This window comes from Aspergillus luchuensis, chromosome 3 (assembly GCF_016861625.1).
Source record: "Aspergillus luchuensis IFO 4308 DNA, chromosome 3, nearly complete sequence".
In the NCBI taxonomy this organism is placed as follows: domain Eukaryota; kingdom Fungi; phylum Ascomycota; class Eurotiomycetes; order Eurotiales; family Aspergillaceae; genus Aspergillus; species Aspergillus luchuensis.
Window position 1 is genome coordinate 2,264,191 of NC_054851.1, and position 25,991 is coordinate 2,290,181.

At 49.0% G+C, this 25,991-nt stretch overlaps 1 protein-coding gene across 1 annotated transcript; it reads left to right on the forward strand.

The window, feature by feature from the left end:
- Nucleotides 1–5,911: 5,911 nt before the first annotated feature.
- Nucleotides 5,912–25,238, forward strand: nrps1 (nonribosomal peptide synthase Pes1; the record flags this gene model as incomplete). Its single annotated transcript, XM_041687314.1, has 8 exons — nt 5,912–6,415; nt 6,574–6,990; nt 7,090–7,392; nt 7,445–19,763; nt 19,820–20,199; nt 20,255–20,915; nt 20,964–22,579; nt 22,629–25,238. 8 exons carry the CDS (start codon nt 5,912–5,914, stop codon nt 25,236–25,238), a joined length of 18,810 nt encoding a protein of 6,269 aa, XP_041541211.1.
- Between the last annotated feature and the right edge of the window lie 753 nt (nt 25,239–25,991).

A 25,991-nucleotide genomic window follows, 5' to 3' on the forward strand; every position in this document is an offset into this window, starting at 1 on the left:
ACCGCGAAGGTAGGTATCCAGAGTGGGATGCAACGATATGCTTTGGGGGCGACAGGGAATCACTGTAGATTGTTAGGTTTTATGTTCAGCAAGTCTTACTGATGTCGACTTGCAACCTTTTGTTTTTTGCCTTACGAAGCCTAGTCTACCAGCTCTCCAGGGATGTGCAGTTTTTTTTAGTTTCTTAACCATTGTAAATACCTAATACTAATCGATAGGGCCTCATGATCAGGGGCAGTGCTAGTCCGATTGTCCTCGCATGCAATGATATAATAAGTATGCTATTTCTAATACTATGTCTCAGTTTTCCCATTGTATTGTTTTAATTTTTATTTTCATTCCTTATTTTTATTTTTATTTTTATTTTTATTTTTTTTTTCTTACGCCTGGGTTTAAGCGTTTCGATTACTAAATTGGGACTACGTATTTTCCATCTTATTTTGGAATAATACTTCTTGATTAATCCATACCGGACTCCACCTGGAACTAAGTACTTGCCGATGGCGATTAGCTACGTTGCAGAGTCCCCAGGGCGCTCGGCTGGAGATCCACCTTGGGCTCTGCACCAGCGCATCCATGAATGGTTAAGGAAAGCGAGCTTTTCTTCGAGCAAGATGATTCGGCCCGTTCCACCCAATTCCTGCTCAAATGCATGTTTGCTTTTTCCCCGGTCCCCTTCGCATCATTGCTTTTCTTGCCTCGCGCAAGCGTTATAGGCTATCAATTCTCCTTGCCCTCGCATGTAACGTAACGATGACTTTTTTCTGCTCATGGGACCACGACCGGCCAACACGAGTTCGGTTCGAGCCTACATAGCCCATCGGGCTGATGAGAGGCGCTCCTCAAGTTCAGCAGGTACACGAAAAATCAATCCCAGTTCGTAGTTCGCCCCCACTGTTTTCGATGCTAACCATCCCATCTGTCCGAAGACTGAACTGAGCCCGCTGGGCCAAGCTCGCTAATGGGATAGTGTACCTTCCCGACCATTGTTCTCAAGCCATTGTTCCATCCGTCAGACGTGGGCAAAAAAAGCCACGAGCGGACCGAATCAAAAATAGGAAAGTTGTGTACTAGGATCCAGTAGTATCTACCTGCCTCAAAGCAAGCCAGTCCACTGAAAAGGCGCTTCAACTACTAGTGAGCGGTCTGGAAGCCCATTTTAATGCCGTACACAAAGTGGCAGACGTGATTCAAATCCCGAATGACACCGAAGGTGGCCACTGACCGCTAAACTCTGGAGTATTGAATCTTATCCCTCATAAAGCTTCCAACCCAGCTTTCCCCGCAGTGGGATGCGAAACCTGGATATAACCGAGATTGCCAGATAGAGTTTGCCTTGCAAACCCCCTTCGTGTTGATCCTGCCAAATCCGAAAAGGATATAGACGTCATCATAACAGGGCGCTTTTGCGAATCTACAACGAACAGCAAGGGAACGGCTGAACTTGACATATCGGCCATGTCACTCCACTAGATGGCAATTCCGACGAGAATTGCCATCGAATCAGGGATATCGCTCCCCCATATCCACAGTTTTAAAGACCAGTTTTAGGGGAACTGATGCTTACCTACCAGGAGTATGACATTGGGTACATAGGGACATACCGCAGTCAACTGACTATTGAGTAACTTGTGTCCAGTCTCACGAGAACAGAAACAATGGTGGCAAAATATTTGGTCTAATCGGTCAATAAATCCGACCATGATCCGGAGGCTAAAGGCTTCCAGTCATCAAGCTAGTTGCAAGCGAAGTGTAACGTTGTTTCTACCCTTATGTGTGTAGAAGCACTCAACGTAGTAGTGGCTGAGGACCTAAGGTAGGACGGGTAGGATGGTCGCCACAAGCGGGATAGCAATTGAGAGTTGATTGTTTACACCCGGAATCTCGGGCAGCAGACCTTTGGTACCTGCTTTGTCGAGAGGTGGGTGTATGTGTGTATGTGTGTGAGTGGGTACGGAAGAGCATACGTCCATGGTAGGGAGGCGCCCAGGAACTAGAACCAGAAGGAGAGAGCGGCGCTCACTGTTTAGGACACCAGTGGACGACCACTGTACCAGTAGATGGACAATTAATCGGCAGAAATTCCTTGCATCTTTGCGAAGGATTTAGTGGCTGAAAGTTGGCTGCATACCCACCATTAAGTGTGCTGTTAAGTTGGCTACACACGGCCTCAAGCTTGGATAATCGCATTCGTTAGTAGCGGAAGTGGAGATGGGATGGCTTTGGCGGTTGGCCACTCCCAATTACAGTATAGTACTAGAGCCTTTAGTACTGCGGAAGGCTTCCGGCTGCCGTGACCCGCCTGGCAGCCTGGCAGAACTTGACTTGAGCGTTCCTTTACTGCTTTGTAACGACCAACTAGTTAACTAACTAGGCCCTCCGGAACTGACTAACTATCTATGTACAAAGCAGTGATTAGATAAAATGCCTTGGATGCCTGTTGGGCGGGAGAACCCCCCCAAACCCCATCGGTGCTAGATGGCCCCCCCGTTGTCGCTCTCGACCACATCTTAATTCCCAGTGCTATTTAGCCCCTATCCCCGACTTGTCTAGAGGAAAATCCACACGACTTGGCCTTTCCTTCTCCCCTCGGCGCAGATCCTGTCATCGACGCGATTTTTAGATCATAGGCTGGAACCCAAAGCCTAGACGCCAGGCCGGGGCCAACCTCTCTATGCTTACTTTTTTCTCTAGCCTGCAGTAGTGAACTGTCAACCAAGACATCGACGCACGACACAATGCTTTTCCTCTGTTTTTTCCTTTTTCTCTCTCCCCATCATGAAAACGCCCTTCATGTCACTTACCGTGCTCCGTAGGTACCCGTTGTATTCCTTTAGTCCTCGGTAAAATGGGAAATCTCGTATTCCAACAATTTTGAAGAGATCACGAAGCATTGTGCCTGATACAACCTGTCATACGGGATGTTTGAAATCCAAAGAAATGGTAGTTTCGATGACTCGCGGCATGATCAAGTGACCAGCAGTATTTTGACGGTCCTACTTATGAAACATGCCGCACTTTATTCTCCGGAAGCTATGGAAGCTTTAATTTTTCCTGCCTTTTCGCTCCCTTGAGCGCGATCGATCGACTTGATTGATACTTCCCGGACCGAGTAAGGATCGACCTCCGTCCTTACCCGCCCGTTCCTGACCCCATCGCCCCGATTTTCCTTGCTTTTCCCCTATTGATCCGGGTCGCGCCTGTCAAACCTGGATGACGAAGGATCGGCCCTCCGACAAAAAGTAAAAGCAAACAGGGAAAAAGAAAGAAATTTTTTTTATCTTTTCTTTTTCTTTTTCTTTTTCTTTTTTCCCCTCGTTTTCGCGAGCGGTGATGGTAGGAAAATTGTGATATGCAGCTAATCCATATAACAGCTAGCATGCAGTACTAACGACCCCATTCTCATCTTCCTATGGCCTCAATTATCCGAATCGCCGAATCCATTTCTCAAGCCCCCCTGCTATCCTTGCATGGTTATTGATTTTTAGCTCGCATAGACTCTCCCGAAGGTATCAGCTATTTATGCCAGGAAGGTTTTGATCCGATAACTAATCGCCGCGGCGGTCGGAAACCATCCAGCCCGATGTAGAAGTTGAGTGGCCAATGATAGAGTTCGGGGTACATGCTGGGTTCACGGTAAACATTGGCTACCCAATGGCAATTTGAGGGCTCCCTCCATACAGGATCGATTTATGGAACTCAATTTCACCGATCTTCCCATCAACAAACCCTAACCACGGAGTATATGTAGCGAGGTTTATGCGTACATAGCGATCTATTCGGATAGCCACAAGCGTATGTACACGTCAAGTGGCCACCACGGAGGAACGCAAGGGCTGAACTCTCGTGTTCAATGCAGCATCGATGCAATGCCGTTGGTGAAAATCTCGCTGTCGCTAGTACGTACGTAGTAGCAACTTCGGAGAAAGCTTGAAATAGCAACTAGCTTCCTACCAAAGAACTCTCCTTTCTCAATTTTTGTCTGGTTCAGTTCAGTTGTGGGTGTTGAACAATTCGTCATCTTGCATTAGAAGCTCTCCTACTCTCCGTTGGAGTGATCCGTCGGATTTAGATTTGGCATATGAAGGAGTCATGCTAATAGCTTACTCATGCGCTTCAGATATCTATCATCTTAGTAATGTTACTACCTTGTATGTACTTAATATAAGGATATCTTTTGGTAGAATAGCACTAGCTTTGCTCCGACGGTCTGACCGTCTTTACCACCTAAAAGGGGAAACGGTAAACTCCGCTGTTAATAACTTTGATACATTGTTGCCGCCTTGACACCCACCCTATCTGGGTGTACCTGATCCAAATCATCCAATATACTTTGCGGAGTACATGATGAATACTGAAAAATATGTAAAACGAGAGTATTCTGTAAGTCCCAGCATAAGTGGACTTGAATTTTCAGGTTTAAATCGCGTGCAAGGAAAATGAGAAAAAAGGTACCTATCATGTGAGACCCTCTTCGCTTTTTCTTTTTGTTAATTTCTCATCCCCCCTCCGAGTCCGGAAGATTATTTTTTTTTTTTTTCGCTTCCACTCGAAAAAGGAATACTAGCCCCTGGTTGTGGGGTGAACGTATACGAGTTTCAGTTGGACTTGAGATCCATACTCATAACAAGGCATATTATCGACTAGAGCCGGCTTTAGGGTATGGAGCCGTACAAGCCCCAATTAGATCCGAGTATTAGCTTCCCGATCAGGAACTGGACTTTTGTACCCGGTCAATGAGCAGCAACTTCACCGTCCACCACTCTCCGTGTCCACTTCCCACCCCCCAGTAGAACCTGGATCTCTTTTCCCTACTCGCCTGCAGTGTCTGAGTTTCGGGGCTTCCTACTCGCTCCCTACCGTTCCGACAGTTCTCCGACATATTTCTGAGTACTCTTACTAGTGTTATAGCCGCTACGTGCAATTACCCAGGTAGGTATACCTCCTGGTGACTTGGCCCAACGTCGAGACTAAGACCGCTGAGACCTTTCACTTCGCCGAATTTATTCCCGCAAGTCTTACTACTGGTCAGCATGCAGTCTGTCAGTCCAGTACTGTACCATCAATTCCGGCATGTAGTGGAGCTGGATGCTTATGCAGCGCCTTTCTGACAGACAGAGTTCCTGATCGAATGTTGTTTAGCGTTCGAGACCGACCTCGAACCTCCGGCTTGATTGAGAGTCGACATTATGCACCCAACACTGGATACGCCCTCGTTATGCGCCCCGATTTTGTGCACTAACCAACGTCATGCCTTGGCCTGTATTGTATTGTCCAGCGTGTCAACGCCGGTTTCCTTGATTTGGATTTGGCCTGCCCAGAGTCAAATCACAATTTTTTTTTCTCACTCTCATCATCAATTTCTTTTTTGTCTTCTTTGGTCCTTTGTCTCGTTGCCTTTCCTGTATATCCACCCCTGGGAGATACACTAAGAAGTGGGCAGCCCGAGTCTGATGGTTTACGCCATCAGCTTTTGGGTTCAAGCGCCCTGCAGAACTTTGTAAGCCATGGAATCTATTCCCTGTTGCCTCTTCAGCTTCGCCTAAGCAAGGGCATATGGAGTATACTGTATTAGCGTGGTGGCCAAATCCACGCCATTCATTGCACTACTTCCCGACCCAGTCATTGGCCGCCGTCATTTTCGTATTTCGATGCTCGTAAGCAATTGAAAATGCTGCTGAGGGAATTCCGCGCCTAGGTCTCTCTACCGATCTATTTTGGGCCCAGAGAATTACGGGGGCCCCCATGATAATGGTGGCTCCATGGGCACACATTTGACTCCAGTTTAAAAGTAGCATAATGTACGGGTTGGAGTTTTCTAGGATAACCCATCCACTCCCTTCCCCTTCTCCTCTAGGTGTCCCATCCCAAATCCTCAGAGAGATACTTTCAGATACCCCCCATCTACATCATGGCCCAACCTGTCTCTTGTTGCTTGCCTAAGTTTGGCACGAGAGTTCATGGGCCAAGGCGGCCTGCTTCGTTGAGAATCAGGACGAGTTCTTCCCAGACTCTCCAGTTGCTAGCCGCTTGGGACCAATCCGAGTTAGATTCTTTACTCAAGGCCTCTTGGGCCTTGCTTCTTCATCGTTATACTGGCCTAGAGGATATCTGCTTTGGTTACCAACCGATTGGAGTCGATGCCGGTCCCCGCGATACTGTTCCTTCTTTCGATACCCATAATAATACTCCCTTAACTTTTAATCTGACCATCACCGAGGACGACTCTGTTCATGCCATTTTGCGCAACACGAAGCAGCAGAATGACGCTGAAAAATGCGGTAATTCAAGCTCGAGTTGCCACAGTTATACCCTGTGCAATACCCTTTTAATGCTGCGCAACTGTCGCAGTGTTACGAAAGACCCCAGAGCCCCTCTTGTGCAACCGGCCTTGGCAATTCCCTTGCCCGAAAAGGTGGGTGACTTTCCTCGTTCTCTGGCATCCTCTCACTTTCCCTTCGCTCTATCTCCCCTTTCCCCCCCTCCCAACTTTGCTCGTGTGCGCTTTATCAGCCCACAGCTGCAGGTAGCCTTGGCCTTTTGGCCCGGACTGACTGGCTGACCCCTTTTTAGTGCCGCGTTCGACTGCACGTCAAAGTCCTGCAAAAGGACGTCGGTATCTTCTTTGAATGGTGGAACAATGACATGTCCACTGAGCATATGAAGAGCGTTGCCGACTACTTCGAGCAGATACTTTCACGCGTACTCTCGGCAGAAGACACCGCCGCGAGGGACCTGAACCTTTTCTCGGATCGAGATTGGTCCAGAGTCTGCAAATTCAACTCTACTACCCCTCAGGCACATGACCGTTGCATACACGAGGTCATCCATGAGCAAGTCCTGGCTCGCCCCGAAAGCGAAGCAATTTGTGCGTGGGATGGAAGTTTGACCTACCAAGATCTAGATGTCCTGTCATCCCAACTTGCTCATCACCTTCACGCACACGGAGTCGGTCCTGAAACATGTGTCGCTCTGTGTTTTAACAAATCAGTAAGTCGGCCATCAGAGATCGTTATGTCCTTTTGGCTAGGCTGTGTCATCAGGCGATTCTCGACAGCTTCGGCATTTGGTACTGACTGATTCTTATAGAAATGGAATGTAGTGGCAATGCTGGGTGTTTTGAAAGCTGGCGGTGCTTTCGTCCCCCTTGATCCAACACATCCAACCTCTCGCTTACAATCGCTGGTGCGCGCTGTAAAAGCCAAAATCATGCTTTGCTCTAGAGATCGGATAGGAGATTTGTCCGGAGTAGCGGAGATGATAATACCTCTGGACCAGGCCACCATAGACGAAATCTCCCTTCCAGCTGAAGATATCCCTCAATTGCCGGATGTACGAGGTCACAATGCAGCCTACGTGATATTCACTTCTGGATCAACAGGAGAACCCAAGGTGCGCTATCTTCGGAACCTCCCCCAAATCCACATTAACGGCCCGCGTTTAGGGTACCATGCTCGAGCACAGAGCCTATGTATCCGGAGCTGCTGCCCATGCTGGACCGCACCATATGTTTTCGACTTCGCGTGTCTTGCAGTTTGCAGCGCACACATTTGATGCCAGCCTTGTCGAAATATTGACTACCTTGTTGCAAGGCGGCTGCGTCTGCATCCCGAGTGAAGAAGAACGCTTGAGTGACATAGTCAAGGTCATCAACGAAATGAACGTAAATCATGCCATCTTGACACCTTCCTTCGTCGAGTTCGTTGAAGCTGCGCAAGTCCCAGGTCTTGAGACCTTGATTCTTGCTGGAGAGGCAATGTCGCAAGGTCAACTGGAAACATGGTCGTCCGCCCTCCATCTTATCAACGCCTATGGTCCCACAGAAAGTTCTGTCGCCGCCGTTGTGAATGACAAAGTCACACCACCTTCTGATTGTCGGGATATTGGACTCCCCGTGGGCGTACGTTGCTGGGTTGTAGACCCGAGCAATCATGACCAATTAGTACCGGTGGGTTGTCCGGGTGAATTACTGCTCGAGGGACCGACGCTCGCTCGATGCTATCTCAACAACCCACAGAAGACGAGTGAATCGTTCATCCATAATCCGGCCTGGATGAGAAGGGACGGTATCGATGATAGTAACAGGAGAGTGTATAAGACGGGTGATTTGGTAAGATACAACTCCGACTGTGGCTCACTGACGTATATAGGAAGAAAGGACACGCAGGTGAAGTTTCACGGACAGAGGCTCGAGCTGGGTGAGATAGAAAATCAGCTGGCTGCCGACCCAATTGTCACACATTGCCTAGCTTTCCTTTCAAAAACAGGTTTCTCTGCAGGCAAATTGGTGGCGGTCATATCCTTATCTGTTCACTTCGAATCCCAAACGGAATCAAACGCAGCACCACTGAAGCTCCTCGATGCATCGAAGAAGACCTCCATCGTTGCAGAAGTTCGCGAGAGATTATCAGCCAAGCTACCAACTTACATGGTACCCTCTGTTTGGCTATGTGTGGAGGCATTACCGTTGCTTCCGTCTGGGAAGCTGGACAGAAAAGCGACCGCAAGATGGATTGGAGATATGGAACGAGACCCGTATGCTCAAGCTATAAGCGCCAGACCTTTGCCTGCGGATAAATCCACGCTTCCTTCAAGTGCCACCGAGGACAAACTCGCTGTAATCTGGAGCCGGGTTCTTAATATTCCTCGAAGCCAACTTGCCCTCGACGAGGGCTTTTTGAGTCTGGGTGGAGACTCTATTGCCGCCATAACGTGTCTCGGGTATTGCAAGAAGCAAGGAATGGGCTTGACGGTACAAGAGGTACTTCATAGCAAGTCAATCAAGGAGCTGGCTACTCGGGTAAAACAGATCGATCAGTCTGTTGTATACGAAGAAAAGATCGATGAGCCGTTTGACCTTTCCCCAATCCAGAAGCTTCACTTCATGGTCCGGAACGAGGGCCAAGGCCATTTCAACCAAAGCATTCTCACACGTCTGAATCGACATATTGATGAGCATAGTATGCGACGCGCAATCGAGACCATCATTAGTCGTCATTCGATGCTCCGTTCTCGCCTGGTCGAAACACTTGTTGAGGGGAAAATGCGGCAACGAATCACGCAAGATGTAGCAGGGTCTTACCGCTGGCGGTCTCACAACAACAGCAGCCGAAGTGAGGTCGACCATGCGATCTCAAACAGCCAGTCATGCATCGATGCCTTCATTGGTCCCGTACTTGCAGTCGATATCTTCTATGGAAATGACAATTCTCGCCTGCTGTCATTAGTTGCCCATCACATGGTAGTCGACATTGTTTCGTGGAGGATTATATTGGAAGACCTGGAAGACCTACTGATGAACCCTGATCAACCAACATCACAGAATGGCTCCCTTCCGTTTCAGAACTGGTGCCAAATTCAAGCAGATCGTTGTCAAGAAGCGACAGCAGAACGGGCCAGGACTTTGCCTGAAGTTCCCGCACCCGATTTTGCTTACTGGGGACTAGATAACCACCGAACGACGTATGGAGACGTGGATTGTGAAACGTTTGATCTTGATAGTGATGTTACTCGTCAGATTCTGACTGGGTGCCACCAAAGTCTACAAACGGAGCCAATCGATCTTTTACTGGCAGGTTTGCTACATTCGTTTGGTGAAACATTCAAAGACCGATCACTGCCAGTTATCTACAATGAGGGACATGGGCGAGAAGTCTGGGATTCATCAATAGACATCTCTCGCACTATCGGCTGGTTTACCACATTGTATCCCATTCTTCTATCGGATCTTCCTGCAAAAGATCCAATCGAAACGGTTGTACGTGTCAAGGACTTGCGACGTTGTGTTCCTGATAATGGTCGACATGATTTTGCTCGTCGTATGTTGGTTCCACGCAAAGATGGGACTTGCCGGCACCATAGCCCGATGGAGATGTCTTTCAATTACGTTGGCCAGCATCGTGACTTGCAGAGAAAGGATGGGCTCTTCCAGCTTATGGACCAGATGGCTGGAGAAACAGGCCGCGGAGGCGCAGCGGCTGACTTTGGTGAAGACACTCCTCGCTTTGCACTGTTCGAGATATCTGCAATGGTTGTACAGGATCAACTTCGCTTTATATTCTCGTTCAATAGGAACATGCAGCATCAGGGAGGTATCCGAGATTGGGTGAAGTGCTGCGAAAAATTGCTGTCATCCCTGGGCGAGCGCTTACAGACCTTCCCACCGAAACCAACGCTGAGCAGTTTCCCCATGTTAACAATGACATATACCGAACTCGATGCGATGGTTTCGAAAAAGCTACCAGATGCCGGTATTCAAAGCCTTGATGATGTTGAGGACATCTACCCTTGCTCCAGAATGCAGCAGGGTATTCTACTCAGTCGCTCTCGTGATAGCTCACTCTACGCTGTACACGACACATTCGAGATATCTGGTTCAGGAAGCACACCCGACATCAACCGATTGACACTTTCCTGGCAGAAAGTCGTTGCTCACCATGCAATGCTACGGACCATATTCTTGGAGGGGCTGAGCAGCCACGATCTACATTGTCAAGTGGTACTCAAGACCTTTGATTCCTGCCCAACTTACGTCACATGTGATGATGAAAGCGAAGTGCTATCTACATTTGATAAACAGCAGCCGATGAACTACGATAACAATGTACCACCTCATCGGCTTACAATCTGCCAGACGACTTCTGGGAAGTTGTTTTGTCGGCTGGAGCTGAACCATGTCGCCATGGATGGCGCATCAATCTCCATTATCCTTCGCGACCTGCAGTTGGCGTATCAAGGAAAGCTCGAAGAACCAAAGCCAAAGTTCAAAGAGTATATACGCTATCTTCGCGAAGTTCCTCAAGCCACAAGTCTCGACTACTGGCGCAGTTACCTTCTGAAAGCCCAACCGTGCCATTTCCCTGTGCTCAATGACGGCAAAGGCTCTGTAAGGCAACTTCGGACCAAGAGACTGGGCTATGTGCCCTTCAAAGAGCTTCGAAACATCTGCGATAAGAATGGCCTGACTTTACCGACTGCCTTTAGTGCTGCATGGGGATTGACAGTACGCTCTTTCTGTGGATCGGAAGACGTCTCCTTCACCTATCTTGCATCACTGAGAGATGTCCCAGTAGAGGGCGTTGAGTCTGTTGTTGGGCCTGTCATCAATACACTGACCTGCCGTATACTGTTTGCTAAAGGAACCTCACTGAAGGAGATTCTCGCAAAGGTTCAACAGGATAACCTAGAAAATTTGCCGCACAGGCATATCTCGCTCACGGAGATCCAACAAGCTTTGGGGCTGACGGCCTCATTGGCTAATAGTGGTATTTCTTACCGAAAGCTACCGAGCCAAAATACTTTGTCAAGCAAGGAGATACAATTCTCTGAAGTCGGAACAATTCACGATCCAGCAGAGTCGCCCATTTTCGTCAATGTTGAAGCTACGGAAGACGACGCACGTATCGACCTTAACTACTGGACAGACCACCTGTCAGACGGGCAAGCAGATAATGTCGCGAGCACATTCCTCAAATCGATTGAAAATATTGTGCACCACTTTGAGGATGACGCCTATACAATTGACAACTTTAGCGACGCGAACAAACAGAGCCTAACGCTCTGGAATAGCGGGATTCCAGAGTCCGTTGACAAATGCATGCACGAGATAGTCGAAGAATGTTCGAAGTCTCATCCTTATGCCATGGCAATTTCCGCTTGGGATGGGAATCTCACTTATGCTAAGCTCAATGAATTGTCATCGATACTTGCAGCGTACTTGACAACCCTGGGGGTGGGCATCGGAACAATCGTGCCCCTCGATCTCGCTAGATCCTCCTGGCAAATTGTAGCCATCTTGGCAGTCATGAAGACAGGTGGTGTATGTGTCCCGGTGGATCCAGCCCGACTACCACAGCAATTCGAGACCTGGCTCGTCGACAACGAGATACAGGTTGCTCTAGCATCCCCGAATCAAATGCAGCTACTTGAAGGGGCCGTTCCGTATGTTATCTCTGTGGAGAGCCCCCTGTTTGAATATCTTCCAGAGAGCGAGGAAGTTTCAAGCTCAACGATTCAGCCATGCAGCGATGGATATGTCGTGTTCAGCGCTGCGAGTCCCAAGTGCATCCTGCTCGACCATCGTGCAATGACAACTCGGGCAAGCGTGTTCGCTTCAGGCCTTGGACTCAACGCGCAAACGAAGATGCTTCAACACTCTCCCTATACATCTGACATGTTCCTTCAGGAAGTCTTCGGCACGTTCCTGTGCGGTGGGACTATCTGCATTCCTTCCGATGAAGGCTTGGCAGACCTATCGAAAGCTACCAAGACAATGCAGGCGAACTGCATCAACATCACACCCACAAAGGCGATGACTCTAAGCCCCACAGAAAATCTAGGCCTAGATATCCTTGCTTTTTGGGGTGAACGCCCGACTAAGAAACTTCTTGCCACCTTGCCTGAAGGAGTTCAAGTGCGCGCCTTCTATGGAACCCCAGAATGCTCCTCATCTTGCATTCGATCCTCTCAACTTGACGGATCAGACGAATGGTCAATTATAGGGTCAAGCTTTGGATGTAAATCTTGGCTTGTAGATCCCTCCAATCACAATGTCTTGGTCCCGATAGGCTGTGTCGGCGAATTGATGATAGAAGGCCCAAGTCTTTCTCGTGGTTACTATCAAGATGCGGAACTCACGCAGCAAAATTTCGTCGAAGACCCCTTATGGAGACAGGCCTACGAATCACAATCAGCATCAGGCAAAGATATAAACATGGAGGGCCAGAAACCGTCCTATCGATTGTTCAAGACTGGAGATCTTGCTCGGTACAACTCCGACGGCACTCTAGTTTACGTTGGTAAGAAGGAGAAGGGATTGCATTGGCAGCGACAGACAGCAGCCATGCACATCGAAGAGCAAATCGCATCTCTCTCATCTCCCACTGTTCAGTACGTCGTTGAGGAGATCAGCAAGCGCAATAACGACTTCCGCGAATCGTCTCTAGCCGTCTTCTTCTCTGATGAGACCACCAGCTTTGAGGCAAACCACGAGCCTATAGCACAATTGACACCTGAGCTGCACGACTCAATGATCAGATTGTATACCAAGCTGATGAGCTCCTTGCCAGCGAATGATGTCCCAAGCTTGTATTTCCCGACTTCCAGCATACCGCTGAACTCGTTCGGCAAGCTGGACCGCCAGTTGTTAAGAAATGCCGCTCAAGACCTGCCAGAAACCTTGTTGTCTAAATATGACATCAAGCGCTTTGACAGATTCTGGAAAGGGCAGCTAGCTAGACTGGCAGTTTCGCCAGTTTTCCCGTCACCTGGTGATTCCTCGTCTCTGCGGAGCACACCGGTCATCAAGCAAGCAACAAAAACCATGCAGATGATTTGGTGTAATACAATCAAATCAATGACTGGGGGTACACGATGCGCTATTCTTTCTGCATGGGCTCTTACTGTTCGCGGCTATACCGGCTCCCGTGATATCGTTTTTGGGGAGTCGCTGTCAAATGTTGACTCGGTCTTCACTGAGCGTCAGGACAATCATACGCAGACCGCAACTATCGTTCCCCGTCGCTTCCATTTCAACGAAGAATGGACCGTTAATGAGTTACTGAGTATGGTGAAGAATCAGCTGGATGCAGCTAAGCCCTACCAGTGGGCTGGAATAAGTCAAATCCAGAACCTGAACGCTGATACGGCACGCGCCTGTGATTTCATGAACTTGATCTCGATTACGGACAATTGTGGCCATGGACCAAGGCCAGTACCCTCGCAGCAGCAGGGCAGCGCTCTTCCCAGTTATCCTTTGGTGATTGATTGCTTCCTTGAAGATGCGACATTCGAACTTGTGCTTAGCTACGACGACAGCACCCTAACAGCTGCTCAGACCGAACGACTGGTTGCCCAATTCTTCGCTTGTGTTGAACTTCTTAACTCCGAAGCTAGTATGAGCAAGACAATTGGTGCCTTGTCCAGGGATAACATGGACTTTTGCACCTTCCGCCATGATGTTTCCTACTGGAAGAACTACTTGGAAGATGTTGAAGCTTGTCTTTTCCCAACACTACGTGCAGATGAGGAGCAGAATTCTCATGCTGAGGCCCAGATGACACTCCGGAACACCAAAGATCTGCGTGATTTCTGTGTTAGTGCACGTGTTAGCAAAAGCTCTCTTCTTCAGCTTGTCTGGGGTTTGGTCCTGCGATGCTACACAGGCTTACAAGACGTGTGCTTCGGATATCACATCTCTGGTGCAGGCGACAAATCTGCCAAGCCTGGAATTGCGGATGAACCAGGTGTCTCGGATACATTCCCTTGCAGAATGCTCTTGAAGGGAGATCTAAAGGTTGCGGACATTTTGCGCGAGCGATTGCGTGGATTGAAACAAATGCAGCAGCATCAGTTGCCATGGGCTGAAGTCCAGCACGAGCTGGGGTATGGCGACAGTGACATCTTCAATACCGTTTTCACTTACTCAGAACAATCAAGTGACGAATCGAACCTGGCTGGTCTCACTGGTATTGATTCGAGCAAGTATCTGATTGCTGTCAACGCCAGTCTAGGAAGATCATCAGGAGCCATTAGGTTCGGTTATCAAAGGAAACACTTCTCAGATGCTGATATGGAGGGTGTTATCGATTGTTACAAAAATGTTTTGGAACAATTACTCCGGCCCTCTTTTTCAGGTCTCTTGGTAGGCGAGATTGACTTTATGAATGAGCTTTCCTGCCAGAAGATATCTGGGTGGAACTCGGCGTTGCCCGATCGTCCAGTGCTATGCGCGCATGAACTCATCCAACAGCAAGCACTGAATCGTGCTTCGGCCCCTGCAATCTGCTCATGGGATGGCAACTTCACACACGCACAACTTGACAGATTGTCAACCTTACTAGCAAACCAGCTGGTCAGCTTGGGGGTCAAGCCCGACGTCTTTGTTGCCTTGTGTTTTGAAAAATCGGCATGGGCAGTTGTCGCCCAGGTTGCTGTTTTGAAAGCCGGAGGAGCTTTTGCTTCATTGGATCCTTCTCACCCAGAAAGCCGCCTACAAGGCATGATCGATGATCTTGGTGCCCAGGTTATTCTCTGTTCTGAGACCCACTACGAGAAAGCCTCCAGCATCTGTCGTCGCGCACTGATTGTTAGCAATAGCGCACTTGACAAACTTCGTCATTCACCTCTTGCTGCTGCAACCCAAGGGGTAACGGCAGATAACGCGGCATATGCCATATTCACATCAGGAACCACAGGGAAACCAAAGGTGACAGTCCTCGAGCATGTTGGACTTACCCTAGGATGCACAGAGTTTTCCAAGGCTCTCTTCATGAATTCCGACACTCGTGCTCTGCAATTTTCAAGCTACACCTTTGACGTCAGCATATTGGAAACAATTATCGTACTTGCTGTTGGTGGCTGTATCTGTATCCCTAGTGAGGATGAGCGCATGAACAACCTTTCTGGAGCCATCAGAAATATGAGCGCCAACTTCATGAGCTGCACTCCATCTATAGTCAATACCCTGGATCCCAAACTTGTTCCTTCCTTGCGAACGATAGTCTTGGGGGGTGAAAAGATGACAGCAAGCCATTTCGAGCGATGGGCTGACAGGTGTGTTATCAACGCCTACGGTCCGTCCGAGGCTACTGTCATGTTCACGGCAAGCACAAAATACGACCATACGGGAGTACGCCTTACAGATGACTATGGCTGTATTGGCACGGCTGTTTGTGGCAGAACATGGATTGTTGATCCTCAAGATTACAATCGTCTGGTGCCTATCGGTGCACCTGGAGAGCTCGTTCTTGAGGGATGCACCGTTGCTCGTGGGTACCTCAATAATGACGCAAAAACCAAGGCTGTCTTCATCCAGAACCCAGACTGGACACAACGTGATGGGCTACAGCATATCTTGAAACGCAAAGAACGGATGTATCGTACAGGGGACCTTGTGCGCTACAACTCCGACGGCTCGCTTGCTTTCATCTCGCGAATTGACACGCAAGTGAAATTGAACGGTGTGCGTATCGAGCTGGAAGAGGTTGAGCAACAGTGCCTCAACTATCTTTCGACAGACACTCAGGTCGCCGTCGAGGTTGTTAATCCAGAAGCCAAAACAATATCGAAATGCTTGGCGGCCTTCTTCACTATCAATGAACACCATACGGAAGAAATGGAAAGTGGTGAGTTAATTCTGCAAATGTCGGAGTCTGTAGTTGGCATGGTCAAGAAGCTACACGGTTCCCTAAGCGCCTCATTGCCACTAGCTATGGTACCCAAGCTTTACTTCCCCATGCGGCGCCTGCCGTTTGGAAGCACTGGCAAAACTGATCGCAAAGCTCTTCGAGCAATGGTCGATAAATTCACCAAGGAACGTTTGAGGCCATATGTTATCTTCAATATTGGCGCAGAAGACCGCTCCGATGTGGGAACGGAAGGAACAGAAGGCGTTCTCAGAACGCTATGGGAAGATGTCCTTAATCTTGCGCCAGGTTCTATCAATGCCGAAGACAACTTCTTCGGCTTGGGTGGCGACTCATTTTCTGCTATGAAACTAGTCGTAGCCGCGGCATCTCAAGAGATTTCACTCGCAGTGGCCGACATATACCGAACCCCTATTTTCAAGGACATGGCAAAAAGATGTGGAGCGGGTGAGGCACAATCTGGCGTACCAACAGTGGACTCATTCAGCATGCTGCCCGAATCTCTTTCGCGCGAGGATATTCTGGAGGAAGTATCCGATCAATGTGGTGTGCCTACGGAGCGGATTGCGGACATCTACCCCTGTAGTCCGGTGCAAGAGGGTTTGGTCACACTCTCTATCAAGCAACCCGGGGCCTATGTCGCTCGGCCTGTGTTCCAGCTTGCAGAGGGCGCTGACCTTGAGAGGTTCAAAGCTTCATGGCAGAAGGTGGTTGATGAAATGGATATTCTACGAACCCGCATAGTACACACCGAGTCCGCCAACTTTGTCCAGGCAGTGCTCACTGATGCCCCTATTTCCTGGGAAATGGCGAATGAATTGGAGGATCTGACAAACGATACCATCGACTTAGCCAAGAACAACGGAGGCTTGCTCACTGGATATGCCATTGTTGAGACTGGACCCTCGCGCTCCTTCGTTTGGACCATACATCACGCTCTTTATGATGGATGGAGTGTGTCCCAGATCCTTCAGAGAGTTGAGGAAATCTACTCGGGCACCACAAAGCCCAGCTCGACGCTTCCTTACAAGCTATTCATCAATCACCTGATCCAGCAAGAGGCTCACACCTCGGACGAATTCTGGAAGACCCACCTCGCAGCCCTGTCGTCATGCCCTTTTCCCCAGAACAAGCCGTCACCTGATGCCATTCGCATTGGTAATCGGCATTACAGCTCACTCAAGCTCTCTCGTCCATCTAGTGGAGCTAAGTTAACCGTCCCCGAGACGATACGAGCTGCTTGGGCGCTAATCGTTGCCGTCCACACCGGATCTGGTGATGTTTGCTTCGCCGAAACCCTCATGGGTAGAAATATTGATATGCCTGGCGCTATGGAAGTTGCAGGTCCTCTTTTGACTACGGTTCCCATACGGATGGCTGTCGACAACGAGCTCCCTATCATTCAATACCTTGACACTGTGCGCCAGCTGACCACAAAGATGCTGCCGCATCAACATTCTGGGCTCCAGAGAATCCGCAAGTTAAGCAGCGATACCGCCCTTGCCTGCGAGTCCCAGAATCTGCTGGTTATCCAATCAGAACAGGCCCAATCGAACACAAGCGTCTGGGAGCAGAAAAATAACCTCACTGAAGGTGAATTTTTCACTCACCCAATTGTTGTTGAATGCAAGGTTAGCGACTCGCAGGTGGCCGTTACCCTTCATCACGATGAACTCGTTTTCGACAGTTGGCAGGCCAAGATGCTCATAGAACAGTTTACCTTCGTTCTGAGTCAACTGTTGTCGATCTCCAATGAAGAATCCAGAAAGCTTGGAGAGCTAGAGATTTCCAGTCCGCGCGATAAGGAAGAAATTGCTTCCTGGAATGAGAGAAGCCTAACTTGCATAAACAGATGTGTTCATCATATCATTGAGGAGAAAGCATCCCTACGACCCCAGGCTCAAGCTGTCTGCTCTTGGGATGGACAGCTATCTTACCAGGAGCTCTACCAGCTTGCTTCTTCGTTTGCAGCTTACTTGAAAACTCGTGGCGTCGGTCCGGAGACTCTGGTTCCGATCTGTATGGACAAGTCTATGTGGGCTATTGTCACAATACTTGGTGTTCTCATTGCGGGTGGAGGATATGTTCCCCTTGACCCTGCTCATCCAACGTCAAGGCACAAGGAGATTCTGACTGAGGTCGAAGCCCGTGTCGTCCTTTGTTCCCCCAAGTATCAGAACCGGTACTCTGGTTCTGTGAAAGCAATCATTCCTGTTAGCAAAGAGACGATCAAGGCGTACTGTGCTCTTAAAGCGACAACAACCAAGGCCACCAACAGCGCTACACCCGAAAACGTTGCATTCGCTATCTTCACCTCTGGCAGCACTGGTCGTGCTAAGGGTATCATCATCAACCATAAGGCCCTCGCCAGCAGCGGCATGGCATTCGGACCCATGGTGCACCTTGACGAGAATTCTCGAGCCTTCCAATTTGCCTCTCTTACTTTCGATGCTGCTGTCATGGAAACACTTGTCGCCTTGATGCATGGCGGCTGCGTGTGCATTCCAAGCGAAGATGAACGCCTGAATGATGTTGCTGGCGCTATTCGTCGGATGAATGTCTCTTGGTCATTCTTGACTCCATCCATAGCCAGTATCATTGAGCCTTCGTCCGTTCCATCTCTGAAGGATCTTGTGTGTGGTGGAGAAAAGATGTCGCGCGAAGTCATCACCAAATGGGCGCATCGAGTAAACTTGATGAATGGATACGGCCCAACTGAAACCACTATCTTCGCGGTGATCAATACGGATGTTGCTGCCAATCCAGACCCTGCCTGTATTGGCCATGGCATTCCTTGCACTCTTACCTGGGTAGTCGATCCTGATGACCACAATAAACTGACTCCTCTAGGGGCTGTTGGTGAACTGGCGTTGGAAGGCCCTGCACTTGCTAGGGAGTACTTGAAGAACCCCAAGAAGACAGAAGAGGCTTTCGTGGACGAGCCGGAGTGGATGAAAGACTTTCCCAGTGTCTTGCCTTCGCCGAGAAGGATTTACAAGACTGGAGATCTTGTTAGATACAACTCTGACGGTTCCATTCAATACATAAGCCGCAAGGATCATCAAGTCAAGCTTCACGGTCAGCGCATGGAGCTTGGAGAGATCGAGCACAGACTATATGAGGACCCACGAGTCCGCCACGCCGTGGTTCTACTGCCAACGACAGGACCTCTCAAGCAGCGGCTGGTCACTGTTCTGTCACTGAACTCTGTGACTTCAGAGAGAAGCATCATCACAGACAACGCATGTGAGCTTGTTGATCGGAGTGGCTCTACACGGTCAGCCTACCAGGAGCTCGTTGCTATTCAGAAGAGCTTGGAGACTCAGCTACCAATCTACATGGTCCCACAAGCTTGGGCTCTAATCAAGCAGCTCCCGATGCTCGTCTCTGGCAAGCTAGACAGAAAGCGAATCACAGCTTGGCTGGAGAATGTTGATGATGCTGCTTATGATCGCATAATGGAGGATTACGACAACATAAAGCGTGGTGATGTCGAGCAAGAAGAGGAGAAAGAAGATGACCAAGAGACTTCTGTCAAGCTTCTTCAGGAAGTCTTCTCCCAGGTCCTCAACCTGCCATCCCACAAGGTGGGCTTGGACAGGTCATTCGTGAGCCTAGGTAAGCAAGGCCAGTCTGGTGACTGAAAGGGGAAAATTGCTAACAGTGCGGTACAGGTGGCGATAGCATCACTGGAATGGCTGTGATATCTCGAGCACGTAAGCATGGAATCACGCTTACACTCCACAATGTGCTTCAGTCGAAGTCGATAAAGGAGCTTGCTCTAGCCGCTCAGACAAGCGTCAAGACTGTTAAAAGAGAGGAGAAGTCCAATGAGCACTTCGAACTGTCCCCGATCCAGGGATTGTTCGTTCAAACAGCAAAGGATTTCCGTGATTCTTCTCGCTTTAACCAAAGCATGACAGTGCGCGTAACTCGTAAGGCCGAGCCAACGAGGATGCAAAGTGCCGTCAAGGCTGTTGTTGAACAGCACTCCATGTTCCGAGCACGATTGTTCAAGTCTCGCGACGGAAAGTGGAAGCAGAAGATCAGTGATGTATGTCTAACTTTCCTTACTGGCTATGTTGGTAACATTAAGCTAACTGATCTAGGATGTTGATGCCTCTTATCGCTTCCGTCACCATATGGTCGAAAGTGAAAATGCAATTCTCCCCAAGATCGCCGAGAGTCAACGATCTGTAGATGTTCAGCATGGACCCATCGTTGCGGCAGACATGTTCGAAGTACGCAACGGTGCCACAATACTTTTCCTGGTGGCCAGCCATCTATGTGTCGACATGGTATCCTGGCGTATCGTTCTCCAGGATATTCAAGACTTCCTCGATGCTGGATCATTGTCCCCGGAGAAGCCCCTGTCATTCCAAGCTTGGTGCAACCTACAACTAGAAGAGAGCAAGAAACAGACTGGCAGAGTCCAGCTGCCATTCTCTATTCAGCGTCCTGACCTGAGTTACTGGGGCATGGAGCAATCCCAGAACCTCTATGGAGATGTCAAAATGGAAGGGTTTACGCTAGATGCTGCAGCCACAACACAAATCCTCGCGGCCTGCAGTAAGGTTCTTCGCACCGAAGCTATTGAAGTTATACTCTCCGCTGTTATCCACTCTTTCCGCCGCACGTTTACCGAGAGGGCGATGCCCACTATTTACAACGAGGGCCACGGTCGCGAGGCGTGGGACAGCTCTATCGATCTCTCAAGAACAGTGGGCTGGTTCACAACTATGTGTCCACTGCATGTTGGTGAAGGATCAGGTGAGTTTGAATCTGGGCCTGTTATGGAGCTATTTCTGACTGCGATAGATTTACTGGACACCTTGAAGCGTGTCAAAGACACAAGGCGTCACCTTAGCAGTAAGAGCCAGTCATACTTCGCGGAAAGCCTGCTTCATCCGGTAGATAAGCGTGATAACTTCCCTGTCCCACTTGAGATTCTGTTCAATTATCTCGGCCAGCTGCAACAGCTGGAGCGCGACGACTCACTTTTCCAGCACTATGGTGAAGCTTTTAACGCCGAAACATTCGAGATGGCAGGTGATATGGGCTCAAAGACACTTCGATTTGCTCTGTTCGAAATCTCGGCGCTCATAATCAAAGACAAGCTGCAGGTGTCGTTCACCTACAATAAGCACATGCAGAAAGAACAGCGGATTAAGGGCTGGATTTCTGAGTGCAAACGAGTGCTTCAGCATATGTCTCGTTTCGACAGCTTCACCCCTGAGCCAACGCTCAGTGACTGTCCCCTGCTCCCCATCACTTACGAAGGTCTGAACAGCATGGTCAAGAGAACATTCCCCAAGATTGGAATCGAAAACTGGGGTCAGGTTGAGGATGTCTATCCCTGCTCCCCAGTACAAGAAGGTATTCTTCTCAGTCAGCTCCGAGATCCGGAGGAATACCTGTTCCATGTCATCTTCGAAGTGCACCAATCCAACGGTAGCAAGGTGGATACAAGCAAACTCCGAAAGGCATGGTCTATGGTTGTCAGCAGACACCCTGTCCTACGGTCTGTTTTCATTGATAGTAATTACAAAGGCGGTTCCTTCGACCAGGTAGTGGTCAAGTCACTCGATGCTGAGGTTATTGAGTTCCAGTGCCCTGAGTCGGATGCAATGGGTACACTCGGAGAAATAAAGCTGCGCGATATCAATTCCGAGAGATCGATGAAACTCGCCCATCAGCTGACCCTCTGCAAAACAACTTCTGGGCGAGTTCTGTTCAAGATTGAGATGAATCATGCCATTATTGATGGTGGTTCGGTTGATCTGATTCTCAGAGATCTCGCACTTGCATACAATGATCAGCTTTCTGCTGAAACCGGTCCACGCTTCAGTGACTATGTCAAGTACGTCAGGGAACGATCCCAGGGAGAAGCTGTGGCACACTGGGCGAAGTACCTTTCTGGCGTACGACCTTGTCACCTGCTGGTATCTTCCAAAAAGGGTGGCAGCCACCAACTCGGTGAGCGCATGATATCTTTCAAGCGCTTCCCCGAGTTGCAGAAATTCTGCGAGGAGCACTCTGTTACACTCGCTAATTTGACACTCTGCGCCTGGGCAATTGTACTACAAAATTGTACAGGATCCGATGATGTCTGTTTCGGATATCCCTCTGCTGGCCGTGATTCCCCTGTTCCTGGAATCCAGGATGCAGTCGGTATCTTCATCAATATGTTGTGCTGCAGAGTCAAGTTTTCTCCTGGCCAGACTCTTCTTGATATTGCCAAGAAGGTCCAGGATGATTTTGTCAGGAATGTGCCATATCAACATTGTTCTCTGGCTCAGATTCAGCATGAGCTTGGGATGCATGGAGAGACGCTCTTCAACTCGACTCTCTCCATCCAAAATCGATCTGCCAACAAGGGCAGTGCAAAGCTGCCGCTCGACTTTGAAGTCAAAAAGGCCCATGACCCGACTGAAGTGAGTTGCTACTGTCTCAAGCGTAGACGCAAGCTAATGTTTGTTTTAGTACCCTGTAACTGTAAACGTGGAGACCACCAAGGGCAAGGAAGGAGTTTTGCTGAGATACTGGAGCAACGCAGTGACCGAAGCACAAGCGAAAGAGCTAGCGGAGGGTGTTACTAAGGTCTTTACATGCTTCATCGAGGAACCATCCAAGCTGGTTTCGAGCTTGAACCTCCTCAACAAGCTACCGCGGAACCGTTCGCGGCACACCCACAAGGAGCCCATCATCCTGGACCAGTTGATTGACAGCCAAGTCTTGCAGAAGCTGATTGATGACCGCGTGAATGAGATTATCAGCCAGATGCTGAAGGAAGGCAAGCTCGCCATACCCCTTCCTGATCAAAAGACTAGATACTCGAACGGTTCTGTTCAACTCAAAATGGTCGAGGCTTCATACCAGGAGGACCCCATTCTGGACGAAAAGGATCTTGCAAACTCGACACCGTCCTTGACAGACGATGGCAGAAGCTCAAGCGACAATGACAGGCGCCTTTGGGACTTGTGGAAGACGACATTAGGGCTATCCTCAGACACTATCCAGTACCGGAGTAGCTTCTTCAAGCTAGGCGGCGACAGTATTACAGCAATGAAGATGGTCAGCGCCGCACGAGAAGAAGGCCTGCAAATGACAGTAGCGGATGTGTTCAACAACCCGATCTTTGAGGACATGCTGGCTATCATTACTCCGAGCAGCAGTCCGACCTCGAACGCCGATACTCAATGCGCAAATAACATCGAAAAGCTCTTGGAGGTTGATGATGCTCTTCCAGATGCTACGCCACCACAGGATATATCAGTGCTACGACCAATGCAGCTCGACGCAATGTCTCTGCTTGATGTCATCTGCCCTAAGATAGGGGTCTTCAAAGGAGGAATTGCTGATGTTCTTCCTGTAACGGACTTCCAGTCCATGTCGATCGCTGCAACGCTCTTCGGATCGAGATGGATGCTAAACTATTTCTTCCTCGATGGAAGTGGTCCCTTGGACCTCCGGCGTCTAAGAGAAAGCTTCTTGAGAGTGGTCGATGCTTTTGACATTCTTCGGACTGTTTTTGTCTGCCACCGAGGGCAATTCTTCCAGGTGGTGTTGAGAAAGATCCGACCGGATATTCTCGTGCACGAGACGGAGCAGAGTCTGGATGAGTACACCAACAGCTTACAAAAACGGGACCGCGAACAAGATCCACGCCAAGGAGAGCAGTATGTGCAGTTCTACATTGTCAAGAAAAAGAAGAGCGACCAGCACCGCATCTTGATCAGAATGTCGCACGCTCAATTTGACGGCGTTTGTCTGCCAAAAATCATGAACGCAATCAAGCTGGGATACGAGGGTAGCACCCTACCCCCGGTCTTCTCCTTTTCGAACTATATGCGGATGCTTCCTGGAAACATCACTCCGGCCCACTATCACCACTGGTCAACGATCCTCAAGGGCTCTAAGATGACGGATATCATTCGACGCACGCAGCCTAATACCTTTATGCATATTGGTGCATTCGCGGAGCAGAAGAAGACCATCATGATCCCCTCCACCGCTATAGGGAACGTCACTCTCGCAACCGTTATGCAGTCCGCATGGGCAGTGACTTTGGCGAAGCTGACTGCCCAGTCTGACGTGGTCTTCGGGCTTACAGTCAATGGCCGTAACGCTAGTGTTCCTGGTATTGAGACTACTGTTGGGCCCTGCCTCAACATTCTTCCCATCAGGGTTAAGTTCAGGGAGCATTGGACTGGCCTTGACCTGTTCCGTTATCTTCAAGACCAACAGATTGCCAATATGCCCTATGAGTCGCTAGGATTTAGGGAGATTATCCGGAACTGCACCGACTGGCCCGACTCTACATACTTCACCACCTCCGTATTCCATCAAAATGTCGAGTATGAAGGACAGATGCAACTGGACGGCAATTCGTACCGGATGGGAGGCGTTGGCGTTTTGGATAACTTCACCGACCTCACGCTGGCCTCCAAGTCCTGTGGCCAGGAGAAGCTTGATGTCTCAATCGGGTACTCGCTCAAGGGACCTATCCCAGCAACCTTCATCGCTAAAGCTCTGAACATGGTTTGCGAGACTGTACAGAGTCTGATTGCCAACCCCAGCGTCCCACTTGCCTCCCCTGCCACCATCCGCTCCCTTCCGAGCCAAGTCATTCGTGAAGCACCCAAAGCGTCTGATACACCCTTCCTCTCGTCCAATCTGAACAGTCAGAAGATGTCGGAGATAGTAATCCACTCAGACATCCTCACCCGGTCCTGGCAGCAGGTGCTACCCCGTCGGACTGACAACCCGCAATACCAGCTCGACGCATCTTTCTTCGACCTCGGCGGAGACATCATGAATGTCGCCCAGTTGGTCTGGATCCTGGGAGAAGAAGGCTTCAGTGTCCGCTTGGAAGACCTTCTCGAGGACCATACCTTCTTGGGAATGATGGCCGTGATGGCGATGCACCACAAGCCGGCATTGAATGGCAGCGCGGCAGCAACCATGGCTGAAGAACCAACCAAAGACATGAAATTGGCCATGACAAAGAGCAACAGCTGGAGTTCGCTGGGCAAGGCAATGACGCTTGCCAAGAGATTTACTAGATGGGGGGCTGTGGCAGCCAAGAAGTGAGGTTTACATTCATTGTGGAGGATACATAACGCACTCTTTTGGTTTCTAACGTATAGTATTTCTGATTCTTTTTGTATTGCATATAATTTTGTCAAACTACATTCCTTTTCGTTTCCATGTTTGAGGTTGAATGTTGCCTATCTTTTGGAAGTTGGATTTATGTTGTTTTCTAAATTTTTGTTAAAGGAGATCGTATCATTTCATCCAAATAGATTCCTTTCTCACTTATATCCTTCGACTAGTCATAACATGTTAGTGTTTCAGACGCGTATACAGATTGATAAATACCGATGATCTCCAATACTAAAACGTCCATGGCTATGCACTCTGATATGATATACAACATCACTGACAAAGCCACTTAGGGCTGAGCTATCACCCTAGCTAGCTACACATATCATATTACTGCACAATACCCGGTATAGTAATTATATTACGCAAAGTTCATTTGCCGAAAAGAAAAGAACAAACGCCGCGCGGCGGCGACTTATGGCTCCTCTGATTGTCTGGACCTATTTTACTGTGCAAAGATACAAAAAGAATAGCTATATCCGAACCAATCTATTCAACTCAGCCTAGACATTAATCATTGAATAATACGTACTAGTAGTTCCTATCTATCAAAACCCCCCCGCCATGCTATGCGTACCATGCCAAAATCAACAAGAAAAGAAAGAAAAAAAAGAGAAAACAAGAGGTATCTCAAACGACAACAATCTGACAAACCAACAAGTAAATCCCAGTGAACAGGAA